General features: G+C 49.6%; 1 protein-coding gene across 1 annotated transcript; it reads right to left on the bottom strand.

Moving 5' to 3' along the window:
- Positions 1–12162: 12162 nt before the first annotated feature.
- On the bottom strand, positions 12163–16696 carry LOC120243308 (thyrotropin-releasing hormone receptor-like). The gene is given in 4 exon segments (XM_039249438.1): positions 12163–12477; positions 15928–16274; positions 16277–16306; positions 16309–16696. Coding segments are annotated over 4 exon segments (1080 nt in total).
- Between the last annotated feature and the right edge of the window lie 1969 nt (positions 16697–18665).

Genomic DNA, 18665 nt, shown 5'->3' on the forward strand with positions numbered 1-18665 from the left:
GACCATTAACTCCGTGGTTAGCCCCTCTCCCCTCTCTGGAAAATGGGGGGTGGGCTGAAAATTTCAAGCTTCTAATAATGGCTTAGTCTTTCTGGTGACTGTCTCCCATCCAGGCCACCAAGAGTCAACTCATTACAAGAAAAGACACCACAGTCAGCCATGAAATTCTAAGGCATTGAGGAGCTCTGTGCCAGGAAGTAGGAGCAGAAATCAATGTGTATATTTTCTATCATCTCACACCCTGGTACCTGCAAATGCGACCTTATTTAGAAATAGAACCTTTGCAGATATAACCAAGATGAGGTCAAAAGCCAATCAATGATGTCCTCATGAGCCTAAACACAAAATAACTGCTATTGGATGAATGTTTTAATTTTATTAAAGATTAATTATCGGGGCACCTGGGTGTCTCAGTTGGTGGAGCATCCAACTCTTGATCTTGGCTCACATCATTATCTCCTTGTTTGTGAAACTGAGCCACGGGTCAGGCTCTGCGCTGACAGTGCAGAGCTTGTTTGGGATTCTCTCTCCCTCTCTGTGCCCCCTCCCCCACTCATTCACTTTCTCTCTCTCAAAATAAACTTTTTTCAATATTAAAAAATAATAAAGATTACATTATCTCTGTGAAGACAATTCATCTTCCATAGAATGCAAAGTGGGAGTAAGCACACAGCATACTGTAATCAGGTGTACACATACAAGCACTGTTTGATAGCTGCATGAAATCAATGGATATCTCTTAGATGACCTGGGGGGAGGTCTAAAATAATTTAAAAATGACTCACCTAGATGATATTAAAATCTATATTATATACTGTCATATGCAACACATTCAGTAAAGCATGGACTGGAAAATACCCACTGGGTTTGAAAATATTTAGGCTACTGCCAACTTCGACCAGAACAGATCCATGTGAGTGGCGGGAAGAGATACAAGACCACATAAAGTGAGTCGAAATGAGACCATCAAGTGAGGACGTTTTAGCCACAGAATAGAACACTGCATTGTTCCCTCTAGGCCTGTTTCAAAGACAGAGCTGAAAGAAATAGTTATAGGGCACCATCTGAGGAATATGCAATCCATTATTCCAGTTTTTATCCCTGGATCATAGGGAATCATTTGTACGGTGTCTATTCAGATGACAATGACTCAGTCCCCTCTAATTACTGAGTATAAAAGTCACAGAAAACCCACTGCCTTGGCAAGACTGGCCTCTGTGTCTGTCATTCGGAAATGATCTAAGGAAACGTTTAGATAGAAATGACAAGAAAACCATTCAAACAGCCAGTCCAGTGTAAAACCTAGCTGATGTTGTCTGGGCCTTTCTGGTACAACTTGAATAAGTCCATAGGAACATATGATTGCTGTATATTTATGCCAACTTTTCTGGTGGAGCTCTCATGTTTTATTTTACCTATTTATACAATTTCATGTGCATGTACAAATTACTATAAACCTCCTCGAAATCCACTCTAAAATGTGGGAAGAAAAGCCCTAAACAACTTACCTGGGATTTGTTCATTTTCGGATGCTCTTGAGAAAGGGCCAAGAGTGGTGATACCAGAGCTGGGTAAGGAAGAACGAGAAATGGGATCATGAGAGGTCTGGCTAACTCAGCAGCTCTTCGGATTACTTAGCAAGAGAATGGTCCTTTGACCAATCTGGTGAGTGATTATCCACTTGTCCATTTACTTAACTTTTTTTTTTTAAATGTTTATTTATTTTTGAGGGAGAAAGAGAGTGTGTGAGCAGGCAAGGGGCAGAGAGAGGGAGACACAGAATCTGAGGGAGGCTTCAGGCTCTGAGCTGTCAGCACAGAGCCCAATGCGGGGCTCGAATTCATGAAGCATGAGATAAGACCTGAGCTGAAGTCAGAATCCCCTCCACTTGTCCATTTATAATTCTCAAATGATCACAGAGAACTTTTCTTACCGAGTGAATACATAAATCATGGTTTTGTATGGAATTACCATCAATTTAGGCTTTGAAAAAATTAAAAATAACCTGTGTGCAATAACAGATTGGATCAATAAAATTTAGTATATACAAAGTTTGGAACATTATTCCAGCATTAAAAATACTAGGATTACAATACTAATTGGCACTGGAAATGTTGAAATTATGTCACTTACTTATTTTCCTAATATTTTTTTAGCTTCTTGAGAGTAGAGAATCCAGAAGCTCAGAAAGGAGAGCAAGTGCTTTATGAGCTTTGCTTTTTGTCTAGCCTCTCTTAGATGCAGTTTCACAAGAGGAGCTTTTGCTAAGAAACTTGTTTTAACTTAAATGTGGGAGAAGCCAGAGTCCTGACCTGGAAATTGAGACATGAATTCACTTCTTGGCTGCTACCAGCAAACTGTGTAACTGGACATTTATTTTCTGAGTTCTAACTATAAATAAGGCAAAGTGAGGTGCCTGGGTGGCTCAGTCGTTTGAGCATCTGACTCTTGATTTTGGCTCGAGTCATGATCTCATGGTTTCATGAGTTCGAGCCCCACGTGGGCTCTGTGCTGATGGTGTGGAGCCTACTTGGGATTCTCCCCATCTCTCTGCCCCTGCCCTGCCTGCATTCTCTGTATCTCTCAAAATAAATAAATAAGCATGCAAGGTTAAAAAAACAAGGCTAAGTTACATAGTTTTAAAAACCTTCTCGGGGTGCCTGGGTGGCTCAGTCAGTTAAGTGTCCTACTTCAGCTCAGGTCATGATATCATGGTTCATGGGTTCGAGCCCTGCATCGGGCTCTGTGCTGACAGCCAGCTTACAACCTGGAGACTCTTTCAGATTCTGTGTCTCCCTTTCTCTCTGATCCTCTCCTACTCACACTGTCTCTCTCTCAGAAATTAAAAAAAAGAAAACATTAAAAAATAAAATAAAAACCTTCTAATTACTGCCACTGTGATTCTATAAGGGGGCCATTCAGTGAATCCTAAGTGTGGTGGGACATGGTTTGAGCAACTCAGAATAAACAGAGAGTGGAGGATACAGGGAATGACACAGATGTGCTTGTAAAGTGATGGGAAACTATTTCCTTAGCCATAGATGGTCCCCATTCCCTCCCTTCCCTCAACCCATACAGTTGGGAGTCCCAAAGGTCAAGTGCCTGCTGAGCTGGACCTTTCCTAAAATCTAATCAGGGCTTCCAAAGAGTGAGACAATACTTCAGGAGCAGGGAAAGCCAAGAAACCTCAATTATGCCTTGTGACCCAAGGAAAAAAGGTGAAACAGTCTCTCAAGATATACTGCATCATTGCTTCCTAGGGCATACAGAGGGAAGTGATCACGTCAGAGAAAACCCAGTGGGTGTAGGTGGAGGGGAATGTACATGACAAAGATCATTAGACTAGGAGTAAAATAGACCTAGTTTTAAAACTCAACCCATTTGGGGCGCCTGGGTGGTTAAGCGTCTGACTTCAGCTCAGGTCATGATCTCACAGTTCGTGGGTTTGAGCCCTGCGTCGGGCTCTGTACTGACTGCCGGCTCAGGGTCTGGAGCCTGTTTCAGATTCTGTGTCTCCCTCTCTCTCTGACCCTCCCCTGCTCACGCTGTCTCTCTCTCTCTCTCTCTCTCTCTCTCAGAAATAAATAAAATAAAATAAAACATTAAAAAAAAAACCCAACTCATTTGGGGCGCCTGGGTGGTTAAGCGTCCGACTTCAGATCAGGTCATGATCTCGCAGTTTGTGAGTTCAAGCCCCACATCGGGGTGGGAGCTGGCTATGTGCTGAGAGCTCGGAGCCCAGAGCTGGCTTCAAATTCTGTGTCTCCCTCTCTCTCTCTGTCCCTCCCCCGCTCATGCTCTGTCTGTCTCTCAAAAATAAATAAACATTAAAACAAACAACAACTCAATCCACTCACTTTAGCTCTCTGCAATGAGATTTTAAAATGTGCTCCAGGGGCGCCTGGGTGGCTTAGTCGGTTAAGCGTCCAACTTTCGCTTAGGTCATGATCTCACGGTTCGTGGGTTCGAGCCCCGCGTCAGGCTCTGAGCTGACTGCCAGCTCAGAGCCTGGAGCCTGTTTCAGTCTGTGACTCCCTCTCTCTCTGACCCTCCCCTGCTCACGCTGTCTCTCTCTCTCTCTCTCCTAGAAATAAATAAAAAAATATTTAAAAAAAAAATAAAATAAAATGTGCTCCAGCAGTGGACATAAGGCTGACCCTACAGCCTGGTTGGGAGGATTGAGTTAAATCTCTCAAAATCTTTGTAACACCGACAGCAGGGTGTACTTATCCAGGACGTATTCTATTTTGGGCTTGATCTTCACAGGTGCTATCTGTGTTCCCTCTGAACAACCCTGTGAGGCAAGTACTATTCCTAAGCTCATTTTGCAGATGAGGAAACAGGATTAGTCTAAATAACATGCCCAGGAATGCAGAGCTGTTTTGTGACAGGACCTGATCTGAATCAGGCTCTTAAAACCTTACGCAGTGCTGCCAACATCCCTGCTCCGACCCTCCAGTCCCTCCACACCGAACTCTCCTCCAGACAATTCTGCACCCTGGCCGTTCCCTTCAACTGCAGCTCGCATCTGTCTCCCAACAAATCGTTAGTGTAAAATAGCTCACCTAATAAGAATAGTAGTTATTTCTCATAACGAGTATTTTTTCCCTTCCCTGCTGCCCTCTAGCACTTTTCAACCCAGCACGACGGCCTGCAAAGCCAAGTGCATCACAGAAACTTCTGGAATCAGACTTTAGTCTGTGCATTTGGATGAACAAATGTTCACCCTCACAGAGCACCTTCTTCAGGCAAAGAAGGGCTGCTGGGGGGCGCCCACCCTGAGGCCTGTGGGTCAGGAGCTCAGCCCGGCTCCCTCCGCCTATCTCCGGGACAAGTGGAAACCCGCTTCGGGGCCTCCCTGCCGAGGGATGCGGGGAGAGGGCGCGTCCCCCTCCTCGGACCTAAGCCAGCCCGGCCCACCCTTCCCTCCGAAACCCCGAGGGTCCGGAGGCCCCCGCCAGCCCTTCCTGGATATCCCGGGTGCACCTGCTTCGCTTCCGCTCCGCACAGAGCACAGCTATTAAAGGCGGAATCCGAGCCGCTAAAAGACTGCAGCACCCGCCCCCGGAAGGACCTGGGGAACCGGAAGGAGAGCCGAGGTAGAGCGCCAGGATCCTGCACATGCGCAGAAGAAGCCTCCGGGAGGCCCTTCCCAGGGTTACCCAAGGGGCGCCTGTTCCCTTCGGAACTACAGTCCCCATAAGGCGCCGCGGCCCCGCCCCCAGATGTAGGATTCCTCCAGGCGGGTCGGTTGGTTGCTTATGAACCATTAATACAAGGAGAAAAGTTGCTTATTAACTTTATCGAAAACTATAGCTGAGAAGCGAAGATTACAGCCCAGGAAATGTCCACCCAAACGTTAATGATTCCAAAATCTGTATTTTCCTCCTAAACTTATCTTATTCTTTACGCCGTTTGTCTTATTCTTTAGATTGTTTTTCCCACTGAGCATCAGAAACCACACTGGGGAATGACCCTACGAATATTCTAAGTGTGATAAATTCTTCGTTATGGGGGAGCAATGTGAGAAGAATGTGACCGGTACAGTAAAGCCTTCACCTACTGTGGTGGGTTCATAGAAACATCTTGAATGTGTGAAATGTGGTAGAATTCAAACATTATCCAAGAATTTATGCTGAAATAAAATCGATCAGTGGGGAGTGCAGTCACAAAAAGAAAGTATGATATACTCTTAAGTAAAACAGTAGGCAAACAAATCTAAAAAGCATAATTTTATATTTGCATATACATGTTTGGATAAAGATATGCACATTTAAATAGGTATTAACTTAGATCAAATTTGGAAAAATATGCTCCCAAATTAACAATGGTAATCCATGGGAGATGAGGTTAGTTAGGAGGAAAATGGACTTTCCCTTATGCATCTGCATAATTTTTCTATGCAGAAGGAAAATGGATGATGTTTCCATTCTGTGTATGAAAGATACACAAAATGAAAGAAAAATATCAGGGGATCCTTGGCCTATTAATTTGAATTTCAAATGTGTGTGTCTGTGTAAAGAGAGAAAATAGAATACACACATACACACAAATCCTTGTTGAAATAAGCACTGGAACTGAAAATGTTAAATGTTCATCACTTATAGGTACAGGTTTATAGGGATTATTTATTTATTTATTTAAGGTTTAATTTTTTGAGAGAGAGAGCGAGAGAGCAGGGGAAGGGCAGAGAGCGGGAGACACAGAATCTGAGCTGTCATCACAGAGCCTGAAGCAATGCATGAACTCATGAGCTGCGAGATCACCTGAGCCAAAGTCAGATGCTCAACCAACTGAGCCGCCCAGGTGCCCCAGGAAATTTTATTTTTGATATTAAGGGTTTTTCTTTTCAAAAGTATCCTTGATGTCTCAGTAACTTCTGTCTACCCTTAAACCATTCTTTCTGTATCTCACCGTCTCAGCATCTGTATCAGTGTGCTGAAGACTGTAAAAAGGTATCACCACAGGGTGGCTTAAACAACAGAAATTTATCGTCTCACAGTCCTGAAGGCTGGAAGTGTGAAATCAAGGTGTGAACAGAGTTGGTTTGTATTGATCACTTTGGGGAGATCGTTCCTTGCTCCTCTCCCTGCTTTTTGGAGCCTCAGGCATTCCTTCCTTGTATTGTAGGTGGTGTGGTCTTTCTGTGTTTTCATATGATTTTCCCCCTGCCCGTGTCTGTCTCCAAATTCTCCCACCTCCCTTTTCTGTAAGGACACAGTCATATTAGATTAAGGCTCACCCAAATGACCTCAACTTCACTTGGTTATCTGCAAAGATCCTATTTCCAAATAAGCTCACATTGACAGATACTGGGGGTTAAAACTTCAACATCCTTTTGGGGGATAGAATGACCATCCAGCAATTTTTCTGATAGCTATAGTAGAACAAAATGAAATATGGTGTCATATTTTCTTTGATATGTGTATGGGCATCTCTCCTCAGAGGTATTTGGGCAATACGACATAAGTGGGTCTTGGAAGAGTAGAAAGCCACGCGCTCAATCTCCAGCAGAGTTCGTGAATCTCAGGCTGATTCTGGCATACAGGTGGCGCTCCAGCTATCAAACATTTGCTGAATGTATGGTTTACAAAAGAAAGAAGATGTTGCAAGAAGGAAGAGGAAAACAGGGAAAGTGATGAGAGGAGATAGGGTATGAGTTCTCTAGCTTGCCGGGTCCCCAACTCTGGGGCTCAGTCTGGCCAGTACAACACTCAGGGACTCTCTCTAGAGCTGCTGAATTTGTCATGATGGTGAATCTTGGGGGAGGAAGAGACAGGGAGGGGAGTGGAGCCTAGGGATTGGGAGGGAAGCTGAGAGATTGGGACGGTAGAGAGGACAGAGGAGAGAAAGCCAGAAAGCGGGAGGAAGGGACGGAAAGAGGGAGGCTGGGGAAGAGGAAGAAAATAAATCAAAAGGGAGGCCAGAAAAGCAGATAATGCTGTTTCCTTAACGGCCACCAGGTGACAGTATTAGCAAGGACCAGCTGTCCTTGACCAGGATGACCGAGGCTCCTTACTGATGTCAGGCTAGTCAACTCATCTATGGCGGATATCTGTTGGTTTTTTTGGTTCCTCCTCACATCCATACTGCCTTTTTCTGGTAACATCAGTTCAACTTTCTTCGAGGAAACTACCACCCTTCTGTTAAGGTCTGCCATATATATTTGCATAGGCACACTGCTCAACTCCAGAGGATTTGTTTGTTTTAATGTTTATTATTTTTGAGAGGTGGGGGAGGATGAAGGGGAGAGAGGGAGGCGACACAGAATCTGAAGCAGGGTCCAGGCTCTAAGCTGTCAGCACAGAGCCTGACACAGGGCTTGAACCCACGAGCCATGAGATCATGACCTGAGCCGAAGTCGGATGCTTAACTGACTGAGTTCCCCCAGATGCCCTGGATTCATTCATTTAGATTGCTGAGTGGTACGTGCTGGAATTGAGCAGTGCCAGACCTATACAACTGTTAATGGCAGTCACTGAATGATAGTCCAGTAAGTTGTCCATCCTGCTCCTGGCCTAGGTGGAGCTGAGTCATTCTGATATGAATGCCTTGAAGCAACTGCCCGTTAGTTCTGTTATGTAGGTCTCTGGAGTTATCCTGTTTCTGGTTCTTTCCAACTCCAACAAATTCCTTTAAAAAAATTTTTAATGTTTATTTTTGAGAGAGAAAGACAGAATGTGAGAGGGAGGGGGTAGGGGAAGCGGAGAGAGGGAGACACAGAATCCAAAGCAGGTTCCAGGCTCTGAGCTGTCAGCACCCAGCCCAACGCCAGGCTTGAACTCACAGACTGCGACATTATGACCTGAGCCAAAGTCAGACACTTACCTGACTGAGCCACCCAGACGCCCCAAAGAAACTCCTTTTTTAATTCAAAGATACTTCCTGTTGCCAACAAATAATAAGCCACAATCTACACTTCAAATTGTCCAAATCACAGCAAAGTGGCTTGAGTATTAAGGTTAAGCTAGTCTTTGTTCATTATCCATCACTGATGCATCTAACAAATATTTCTGGATACCTGCTACATGCCAGGCTCCGTTCTAGGCTTGGAAACAACGGTGAGAAAACCAGACATGGCCCCTGCCTTCTTGGAATCAATTCAAACTGGCAAGGGAGACCACAAAATTTATTTGCCACAACCAGCTATAGCATTTCAAATAGCTATATAATCCCAAGGTGCGAGCAGCTTTGTGAGGGAAAGGAATGGAATGCTATGTGGAAGATAGTTTTAAGTAGATAGCATTTATTTTAGGCTTGCTAAGTGCAAGCACTTTCTGGGCCCCAAAGCAATTACCAGAACAATGCTGCAGATTAAATACAACTGTAGGTCTTATTTCACAGGCGTGATAACAGAGCCTACATTAAATAGAAATAGATATCATTAATAATTTATAAATATAAATGTAAATATAAATGGGGTTTTTCCAGGGACCTTCAATACTAAAACTGGGGCTGTCCTGGGCAAACGTAGACAACTTGTCATTCAAACAAGTAACTTGGCTAAGGTCCCACTTTAGGGAGTGGTGGGGCGCATGCGAACTCCAGATCTAGTTTGACCCCAATACTCATGTAGATAGTGATCATCCCACTGGTGCCCTTGGATGTGCACAGCCTGTGAAGAAATGGGGGCGAGGAGGAGAGGCTGAAGGCAGATCAGCGATGAGGCTGAGGTCCACCAAGAGATGGGAGTGGAGATGATCAGAAGCTTTGAACCGTCAGTTACTGTTTGGATAGGAAGAGGGGAGGGGGCAGAAGTGGCGTGACTCGGGGGCTTTGGCTCAGGAGTGGGGTGGAAGCGATCGGGTGGAAGAGGACGATTCCAATTGGCCATAGTAGGTGTGCTATCCAGGTAGAAATGCTAGCACACAGTTGGAGAAGAATCTTAGAATTGGGGAATCCACTTGCCTTAGCTTGTCAGAGCCCAGAGACAAGTTAAAGATTAATGCCTCAGGATCCGCCAGGAAATCTGGTTGCAAGCAACAGACATTGACTCAGATCAGCAAAAAAAGGGGGACTTTTTTTTTTTTTAAATTTTTTTAATGTTTTTTATTTATTTCTAGGAGAGAGAGAGAGAGCGTGAGCAGGGGAGGGTCAGAGAAAGAGGGAGTCACAGACTGAAACAGGCTCCAGTCTCTGAGCTGGCAGTCAGCACAGAGCCCGATGTGGGGCTTGAACCCACGAACCACGAGATCATGACCTGAGCGAAAGTCGGACGCTTAACCGACTAAGCCACCCGGGCTCCCCAAAAGGGGGACTTTTTAATGAGGGTGTCAGGAGGCTCATAGAACCGAGTTAGAATACGGTGGGAATTAGGGTGGGCTGAATGGCAGGAATCAACTACGTCTGGTGGGGACGCCACTGCCGCCACTGCTCCCAGGCGTTGGCTGTCACCACAGCCGCTGAATGATGGATACCACTGTTACTGTCGCAACATCGTAAATAAAATGCTCTCCCTGTGCATTGGTATCAGTTGCTGAAGATTCAAGTCCTGGGCTTCTGATTCGCTGCACCCAGGTCACATGGCTCACGAGCCACATGCCAGGAGCAAGGAGAGCAAGTGTCTGGCTTTCCAGATTTCCACAGTGGGACCTAGTGCTCTGCTTTCTAGCAAGATTTACACATGGGTAATGACTTCCCATGTACAGAAAGGATATTCAGGAGTCAAAGAACCCAAACAAGTGAGTGATAATAAAATGATAATAAAATACGTCTGTGGCCGTCGTATGCACCCATGCCATTGTGTAGGTGATGTTCAAAGAAAATCCTGCAATGGACAGAGTCATCCAAAAGGGGCCCCCAAAAGTTCTCACGGGCTTGCCGGGGCATTGAGGCAGCTGGGTCATCGAGGAGGAGTGCCTCCTTCTGAGCTTCCAGTAGACCAGCGGCCCTTTCCTCAGCAGAAGAGGCTGTACTTTCCCCTGGTTCCCAGTGTCCCCAAAGGCAGGTAGTGTCCCCTCAGGCAGGTAGGGTGACTGTGAACCCAGGTCACCCCAATCCCTTCTTCCTGGTGCCCAGGCGGGTTGTTGCTTCCCTTCATTGATGAGGCTGCTTTCACATGCTCCCCCATAAGAAGGGAGAGTAATCGGCGTGGGGTTCCCTCCACTACGACACAAGCAGTCACACCGAGATTCCAGTAAATCGTTGTGCCCTCATTCCTTTCTGTGGGATGACAGTAGGTTGGGGTGTGGGGGGGACCTGCACATTTTCTTCTCTCCCTGACCCTCGACTTGAACTTTACTCCCTACACAGTAAATCTTAGCTTAACCCATTCTAGGACATGTCTTTGAATTTTTCCTGAGCCTGATACGTGAGGACCCCAAAGGGATCACCTCATCCTAACAATGCTTTGCCGGTTTCTAGAACCTTCCTGTCCTCCCTGCCCTAATTTCCATCTCTACCCTGTCTTCCTACCTGTCAGTGCTATCTTCTTGGCTCTGCATCCTGTGGCACCTGAAATCCTTTCCAGACGCAAAGCTTTCAAGAACTTCCCATCCACACTGAAGTTTCAGGGACTCAGTTAACTCCTTCTACCGAGGAAATGTGCCTTCTGGGAAAGACAACACTCAACAACTTCAAATAAGCACCGACAGTGGGCTGGTGGCACCTTCAGAGAAAAAATATAAGTGGATCTGGAGAGGGGGAGGGAATGTCCCATTTTCCCTCAAATGAAAACCTAGAGGGGGCGCCTGGGGGGCTCAGTCGGTTAAGTGTCCGACTTCAGCTCAGGTCATGATCTCACGGGTCGTGGGTTCGAGCCCCGCGTCGGGCTCTGTGCTGACAGCTCAGAGCCTGGAGCCTGATTAGGATTCTGTGTCTCCATCTCTCTCTGCCCCTCCCCTGCTCATGCTGTCTCTCTCTCTCAGAAATAAATAAAACATTAAAAAAAAGAAAAAGAAAGAAAAAGAAAAAACCTGGGGGCCCTGCCTGTAGGTAAGGCTGGTTCTAGAAGCCTTTTACTGTCCTCCTTTTCTGCACGATCAGGTTGGGTGGTCCCAGAAGCCTGGACCCAGGCCTCAGACCTGAAGGCTCAGGCCTGGTTTAAACAAGGCCGATGCCTCCGGCACCCACCTGGCGGCCTCCCTGGGTGCAGGGACCAGGATTCCAGTGCCGGGAAGGGCGCGTCCTCGCTCCCTCCCTGTCAGGCTGGTCTTGCTGCCCTTATCGCTGCTGTAGTGTCTGCAGTGCCCAGCAGGCCCCCTGTATGGACCCTGGCAAAGTCACCTGTCACCTTTCAGAGGGAGGAAGTATTTGGCATTTATCCTGGGTTGGGGCGGGGGAAGGCTCTGAATTTTCAGGAAGAGGGTCCACAGATTCCCAAGAGACCCCTGGCAATAGCTCCTACCCTACTCAGTCTCTGCAGATGTTCACCCAGCCAGGCTGCCTTTACGCCCTAGAGTGCTTGTGTGTGAATTATAAAAAGGTGCCTCCCTCTTAGATTTGCATATTTATTAAACTGGAAAATTGTTTTACTAAATATACAAATCTAAGCTGTGATGTGAACGGTGACCCCTAGGGTTGTATGGTGCGCAACCTGCACACCTCTACTAAGCAGCCCTGGACACCACCCCCTCCTCCACCATTCCCTCCTCTGTAGAAATAAAGTAGTGGGCCTTGCCCTCAGGTGCCGGGATCCCCTCCCTGTCTGCTCTCTAGTTTCCTCTAAGAGCCCGGTCTGATCTGGGGACAGTCTTTGATGACACTGTAGTACACAGCGGTGGCCTCCTGGGGCGGGGGTTTGGGCCGGGCCAGGGGGCACTGAAATAACCCATGGAAGGCCTCCCAGAAGCGCTGGGACATAAGGGTGTGGATGACGGGGTTGACCGCGCTGTTCAGGTACATGCAAAGCTGGAGGAAGAGAAGGAAGCCGAGGCTGAGGTAGGGCGGGCTCGGGAAGGAACCCCCCACCACCAGGGCGCAGCAGGGCAGCCACAGCAGAGCAAACACCACCACCACCACAGCCGGCATCTTGGTGGCCTGCCAGGTACGACAGGAGAGAAAGGGGAGCAGAAGTGCCGAGAGAGAACCCCCAGTTCCAGGCCTCTCTGCACACTCGCAAGACGAGAAAGCCAAAGGAGCATCCGCCCCTTTGCCAAGCCAGGCCCCCCCTCCATCGCATCCCCAGCCAGGAAGCTGCTGTGCCTCCTTGCAGGCCCTGCTCAAGTCCTTTTCACTGGGGAGCCACCACCCCAAACCCCCTCCAAAGCCCTTGGGTGGGCCACCATCTTTACTGGCAGCAAGTTTCATGAATCCACTGCCTTCATCACAGGTGACGATTACAGGAGGGAACTCAGGTAAGGAGGGCAGAGCGGTGCCGGGCAGGCAGTACGTGCCCTGTGGGCGATTGCTGCTGTGAACACAGGCTCTACTACTACTAGTGCAAGTGGCTGCGGTTCTGAGCCAGGCACAGCTGGGTTACGATCCTGGCTTCACCGCCATCCAGCGGTTGAGCTTGGACGCAGCTCTCTGTTCAGCTCAACCCCTTCTCCCCAACATCCCAGCCACGTGCTCACTTGGCGTACTTTCGCTGCACCCCCGCCCCAACTCTCCCTCCCGACTCTCCTTCCTACCTCTGCCCTTGACTGCCTGTCATGCCCTCCTCCACAGCCCACACCCCACCCCACCCCCACTCATCCACAGGCCAGCACTTCCCTGACAGCAAAAACTAAATCAAGCCTCCCAGAGGTGGGCTGGAAGGTGTTTCAGATGCTTCATTTGAAAATTCCTGAATGGGGGCGCCTGGGTGGCTTAGTCGGTTAAGCGTCCGACTTTCGCTTGGGTCATGATCTCGCGGTTCGTGGGTTCGAGCCCCGCGTCGGGCTCTGTGCTGACTGCCAGCTCAGAGCCTGGAGCCTGTTTCAGAGTCTGTATCTCCCTCTCTCTCTGACCCTCCCCTGCCCACGCTGTCTCTCTCTCTCTCCTAGAAATAAATAAAAATATTAAAAAAAAAAGAAATCCTGAATGAAAAGGCCACAACGGGGCATCTGTCAATGGGAGACAGGGGCAGCCCTAATACCGGGGAGGAGAGCGGTGCACCCAGGCTGCCCACATCCCTGAAACCGTCAGTGAGTCCTTCAGAGGCCAAACCTTGGGTGGCAAAAGTTCGCTTACGAGAGCTTAAGTAGCCCAAATAGTTCCTACCCCGGGTTCTGCCCAGGAAGGCCTGGACACATTGAATCCGCTCCCGGGAATGCGGGAGAGACTAGTTCTCATCACGGAGGAAGCTGGCCTGGAATGTTCCTGCACAAGCTTGCTTCTCAGAGCCCAGGAATTTAGTCCCTATGAGCGACCTCCCCAAGAAGCCCCGGCCCTGGCGAAATCAGTGAACTTCAGGGCTGTGACAGTCTCCAGGAACCACAATTCCCTAGACAGTCTTAACTCCCTATTTTACCAGATTCAGATTTAATTCTGTTCCATTTTGGGTTCATGTGGGTGATAAATACTGGACACCAGTGTGTGGGCTCCAGAGCCAGGCTGCCTGGGTTCAAATCTTGGTTCTAGCACTTACCAGTTCTGTATCCTGGGACTGCCCCTCTGTGACTCAGTTTCCTCATCTGTCAAACCGAGAGGGTAACAGTACCTATTATATCTTGGAGTTGTTACAAAAAAACTCAACATGCTAAGTTGTGTAAAGCACTGAGCCCAGTGCCCGGCACACAGCAAATCCCCAATAACTGGGGTTATATACAATAATAATAATATAGTTATTATTATTAGCAATGGCCTTCCCCACCCTGCTAGCATAAACATCCTGCTTTCATGGGATGCCTCTTCCCTGTCGCCGTTGTACATAGCACTCTGCAAGGGCTCTCTCGGGCATCAAAGAATGCTCAGTCCTTAGATTGCCCGCTGTCAAAAAAGACATTAATGTGCCAACAACAATAATAACAGGTACCTTATATTGAATACTTACGATGTGCCAGATTCATAACATGCACTATGATAATTAAAATCATTTTATAGAGGTGAAAATCAAGGCTTAGAGAGGTGAAGTGACTTACCCAAGGCCACACAGCAAGATGTTAACAAAGCTAGGGGCCAGAAAGAACCCACCCAGGTCTGCAGTACTATTTTCACCAGCAAAAGTTTCGCCTAAAGGAGAGACCAGCGGGGAACTTGAACCCAGCCCTTTTAGGTGAGCAGGAAAGTAGTGAACAGAGATGTAGACAAGTGGGGGGGAGGGAAGGAGGAGCCTCTCTCTGGAGCCTAAGGTTGCAAGGGGCCTACAGCCGGAGCTAAAGGTCCACATCTGCTTAGTCTGTGAGCCCCTTTCCTCTAACGACCACCTTGTTTGAGGCGGCTGGAAGAGCCCCCCACAGTGCACCCACCTCCTGGGAGGCAGGGAGATGGCACAGATGGTTCTCGCCAGGCTCAGGAGTGACTCAGCGGGTGAGGTGTCCTCCGCTCTCCTCCGCAAGCTGAGGGTATGGGCGGAAGACTAAGGATAAAGACCAGTTGGGCTTTGGGGGGCCTTCCTCCCGCCTGCAGTCCTTGAATACTCTTGGGAGGCCACACTGTTGGAGTCCCTGTGGAGGATATAAGGAGCCCGGACACTTGGGTTCTCACCCCAGGTCCCTCCAGGTGTCACCTTCTCACTCCCTTGTCCCCTCTGAGCCCGTTTCCTTATTGATAACAATAGGCGTTAAGCATCCCAAACAGGAGTAATATCAGGAATGATCATAGAACCAGGCACACAGTAGGCACTCCGTAAGTGCTGGGTCTCTCCTGACCTCACCGCAATCCATCCCCATCTCGGGCTGTCTGGCTCTCCACAGCCATCCAGGCAGCTTTAGTGTCCGCTGTGGTATGGACTTGGGAAAGCCACTTCCCCTGTCTGAGTCTCAGTCTCCCCATCCTTAGAATACCACTGTGGAGGGTAAGCCTCTGGTTGTGAGCGTTTAATAATAGCCAACATTTGGGGCGCCTGGGTGGCTTAGTCGGTTAAGCGTCCGACTTTCGCTTAGGTCATGATCTCGCGGTTCGTGGGTTCGAGCCCCGCGTCGGGCTCTGTGCTGACTGCCAGCTCGGAGCCTGGAATCTGTTTCAGTCTGTGACTCCCTCTCTCTCTGACCCTCCCCTGCTCACGCTGTCTCTCTCTCTCCTAGAAATAAATAAAAATATTAAAAAAAATAATAGCCAACATTTTGAGCATTTACTTTGTGATATGGCTTCATATGGGCTATAGGCTTCACATGGTTCGTCCCATTTCTTGGGACACTCCAATGTGGTTGGCGCTGTCATTACCCCATATGACAGACGAGGGAAGTGAGGCTCAGAAAGGCAGAAGTGATAGCTTCAAAATCAAGTCTGGTAAGTGGTACAGCAAGGGGTTATACGTGAGGAATTTGACTCCAAAAGGGCCCAAGATTCCATCCATTCCATCTGCTGGCTCAGAACAAGGGTTTCAATGAAGACGGAGGTCCCCACCTGCTTCCGGGAGTTGAGGGAGCCTTTCCTGCCCCTGGAGGAGAAGCGCTGGTGGCCCGCGGGGCTGCCCTGGTGCGCGGAGCCCAAGCGCCCAGCGGGGGGGGGGGCAGGAGGCCTCGGCCCCACGAAGATGACGCGCGCTATGAGCACGTAGAACGCGGTGGCCAGGCTCAGCGGCAGCGCATAGAAGAGCGCGGAGTCCAGGAAGTAGACGGGCAGGTAGAGAGCGCGCGACCTGCGACAGCCGCACTGCACCTGCACGCCATCGGCGTACGCGGTCTCGCGTGTGTCCACCAGGAAGAGCCAGAGCACGCAGTAGGCGCTGGTGCCCAGCCAACCAAAGCCGCGATGCGCTTGGCGCGCGCCACGGTGCACAGTTTTGGGCTCGCAGCGGGTGGCAGATGGCGAGGTAGCGCTCCATCGTGAACGTGTTGATGCCCACGTACTGCAGGTAGGTGACACCCAGGCAGCCTGCGTGGCCGGAGACCCAAAGCCGGGCAGACACCGCCTCGGCTATGGTGGGCACACCGGCCGCCCGGAGCACCCGCAGGTCCGCTGCAGCCAGGCTCACCAAGTAACAGTTGGTGGGTGTGACCATGTGACGGCTCCGGAGCACCACCAGGACCACCACGGCGTTGCCCGCCACACCCATGGCGCACAGGAGAGGCACCAGGGTCAAGGTCACCGCGTGTACAGCCAGCGGAGACTGGGGCATGGTGCCCGGGCTCGACGCGTTTGCGCGCTCAGGGTGCTCCGTGTGGTTCTCCATGCGCACGGGACCGCCCTGCACCCCGGAGGCAGTGGCGAGTTGGGGGAATTACCCCCGCTGCTAGGGCGCCCTCCGGAGATCTGGACGCTCTCCTAGCGGTAGATGGGTCTCCGGCAGCTGTCTCTCCAGCTCCGTGCAGGGGCTCACTGTCGCTGCTCAGGAAGCCGAGGACTCGGAGGAGTCAGGAGCAGGAACTTGGAGATAGGCGCGTGCCGTTCAGCTTCCAAGACGACTTTTATCTGAATTGGCGCGATCTTTCCCGGCGTGAGGTTTACTGCGGGGGGGCGTCGCAGGCCGTAGGGTGGCACTCCAGGAGGGCACGGGGCGCCCAGATGCCGCCTCCTACAGGACCGACTGCTGCAGCCGGCTCAGGTTATTCCTTCGCTCTCTCGGTTCGCGGGTCCCAGGACCCTGATCTGGGGTGTCCCGTCAACGAGGCGCGGTGTGGGGTGTTGGGTCCCCGCCTCGCTAGGCATTCTCTTTGCTCGGCTTTCCGCGACCACCCCGAGCCGGCTCGCTCCACGGGTGCCGCTGGGCTGATTCTGGTTGACTCAGCTCAGCACCCGTTCTTTCCACTGGCTCCTGGCCCCGCACCCCGGACACTCGGAGTCGCTGGGGGATGAGAGGTGCGGCGGGGAAAGGGTGCTTAAAGCAGCACCCTGCTCCTGAGCCTTTGCACTGGGCTCTAGCTGCCTCGCCTCTTCCTCTCCTCTACAGGGGCAGCTCCACTGGGCAATGCAGGGGGGAGGAGGCGGCCACCCATCGGCTTCTGGACTCAATCCAGAAATCCTACCTTGTTTTCACTGGCAGAAACCTCAGCCCTGCTATTGACAAATGGCGAATGGAGACCCAGAGCTGCGGGGAAGGGAAGGTATTTGCCCATCTAGACTTGGGTTGGCCCTGCCTCCTCCTAAACTTGTTACTTTTCACTTTCTCCTGCGACCCTTTACCAGCCTTCTTTTCTTCCTCCTGCAGAAGATTTGGAAATTCTTGGTGGGTGTGCGTCACCCTCACTGGGATCTCTCCCGCCTCTAGCGCTGTGCCACTCACAAGGCACCCACCAGTTAGGAATCCTTAGCTCTGTCTGTTATGGAAAAGGTGCATAATGGCAGCTGAATGAAAGAAAGAACTTGTTTCTTCCTGAGGGCAGAACCCACTAAGCTTCGTGAAGGGGTTGCTTTCCTGGGAGCTGAGCTCGGTGTCTGAACATAGCAGATGCCGTGGGCTTGCCTGCTGCTTCTGACCCATCAATTATGCTCTTTAAAAATGATTCTTCAGGGGCGCCTGGGTGGCTTAGTCAGTTAAGCGTCCTACTTTCGCTCAGGTCATGATCTCGCGGTTCGTGGGTTCGAGCCCCGCGTCGGGCTCTGTGCTGACAGCCAGCTCAGGGCCTGGAGCCTGTTTCAGAGCCTGTGACTCCCTCTCTCTCTGATCCTCCCCTGTTCACGCTCTCTCTCTCTCTCAGAAATAAATAAAATAAATAAATAAAAATAAAAATGATTCTTCATCTGGGAGCCTTCCATGAGTGACAGAGGAAAAAAATCCATGCAAAGTGCTTAGCTGTGCTCGACTGTGGCAAGGGGTGAATTTATTAGCGATGACAGTTAACACGTATCCCCCCTCCCCTTATGTATGACCCCAGACTCTCAGTCTACTGATCTGATAAATGGACAAGAAATGAATGATGGGGAACTTGGCAGGGCGGTATCTTGGGAGTGCCAGCCAGGGTCCAGGACACCCCCTGCTGTCAGTCTCTATAGGGAATGATGCTAGTGTGTATGAAGCACCTCCTATTGCCGGGCGATGCTCTGTGTGCCTTATAGGTATTAATTCATTCTACAATCACAACATCCTATGGGGACATTATTATTAGATACTCACTTTGCAGACAAAGAAACTGAGGTTTAGAGCAGTTAAATGACTTGCTCAAGGATACACAGATTAGTAAGGTGGGGGGCTACTAGCATTT

The sequence above is a fragment of the Hyaena hyaena genome, unplaced genomic scaffold (assembly GCF_003009895.1).
Source record: "Hyaena hyaena isolate Hyena2069 unplaced genomic scaffold, ASM300989v1 scaffold_335, whole genome shotgun sequence".
Lineage (NCBI taxonomy): Eukaryota > Metazoa > Chordata > Mammalia > Carnivora > Hyaenidae > Hyaena > Hyaena hyaena.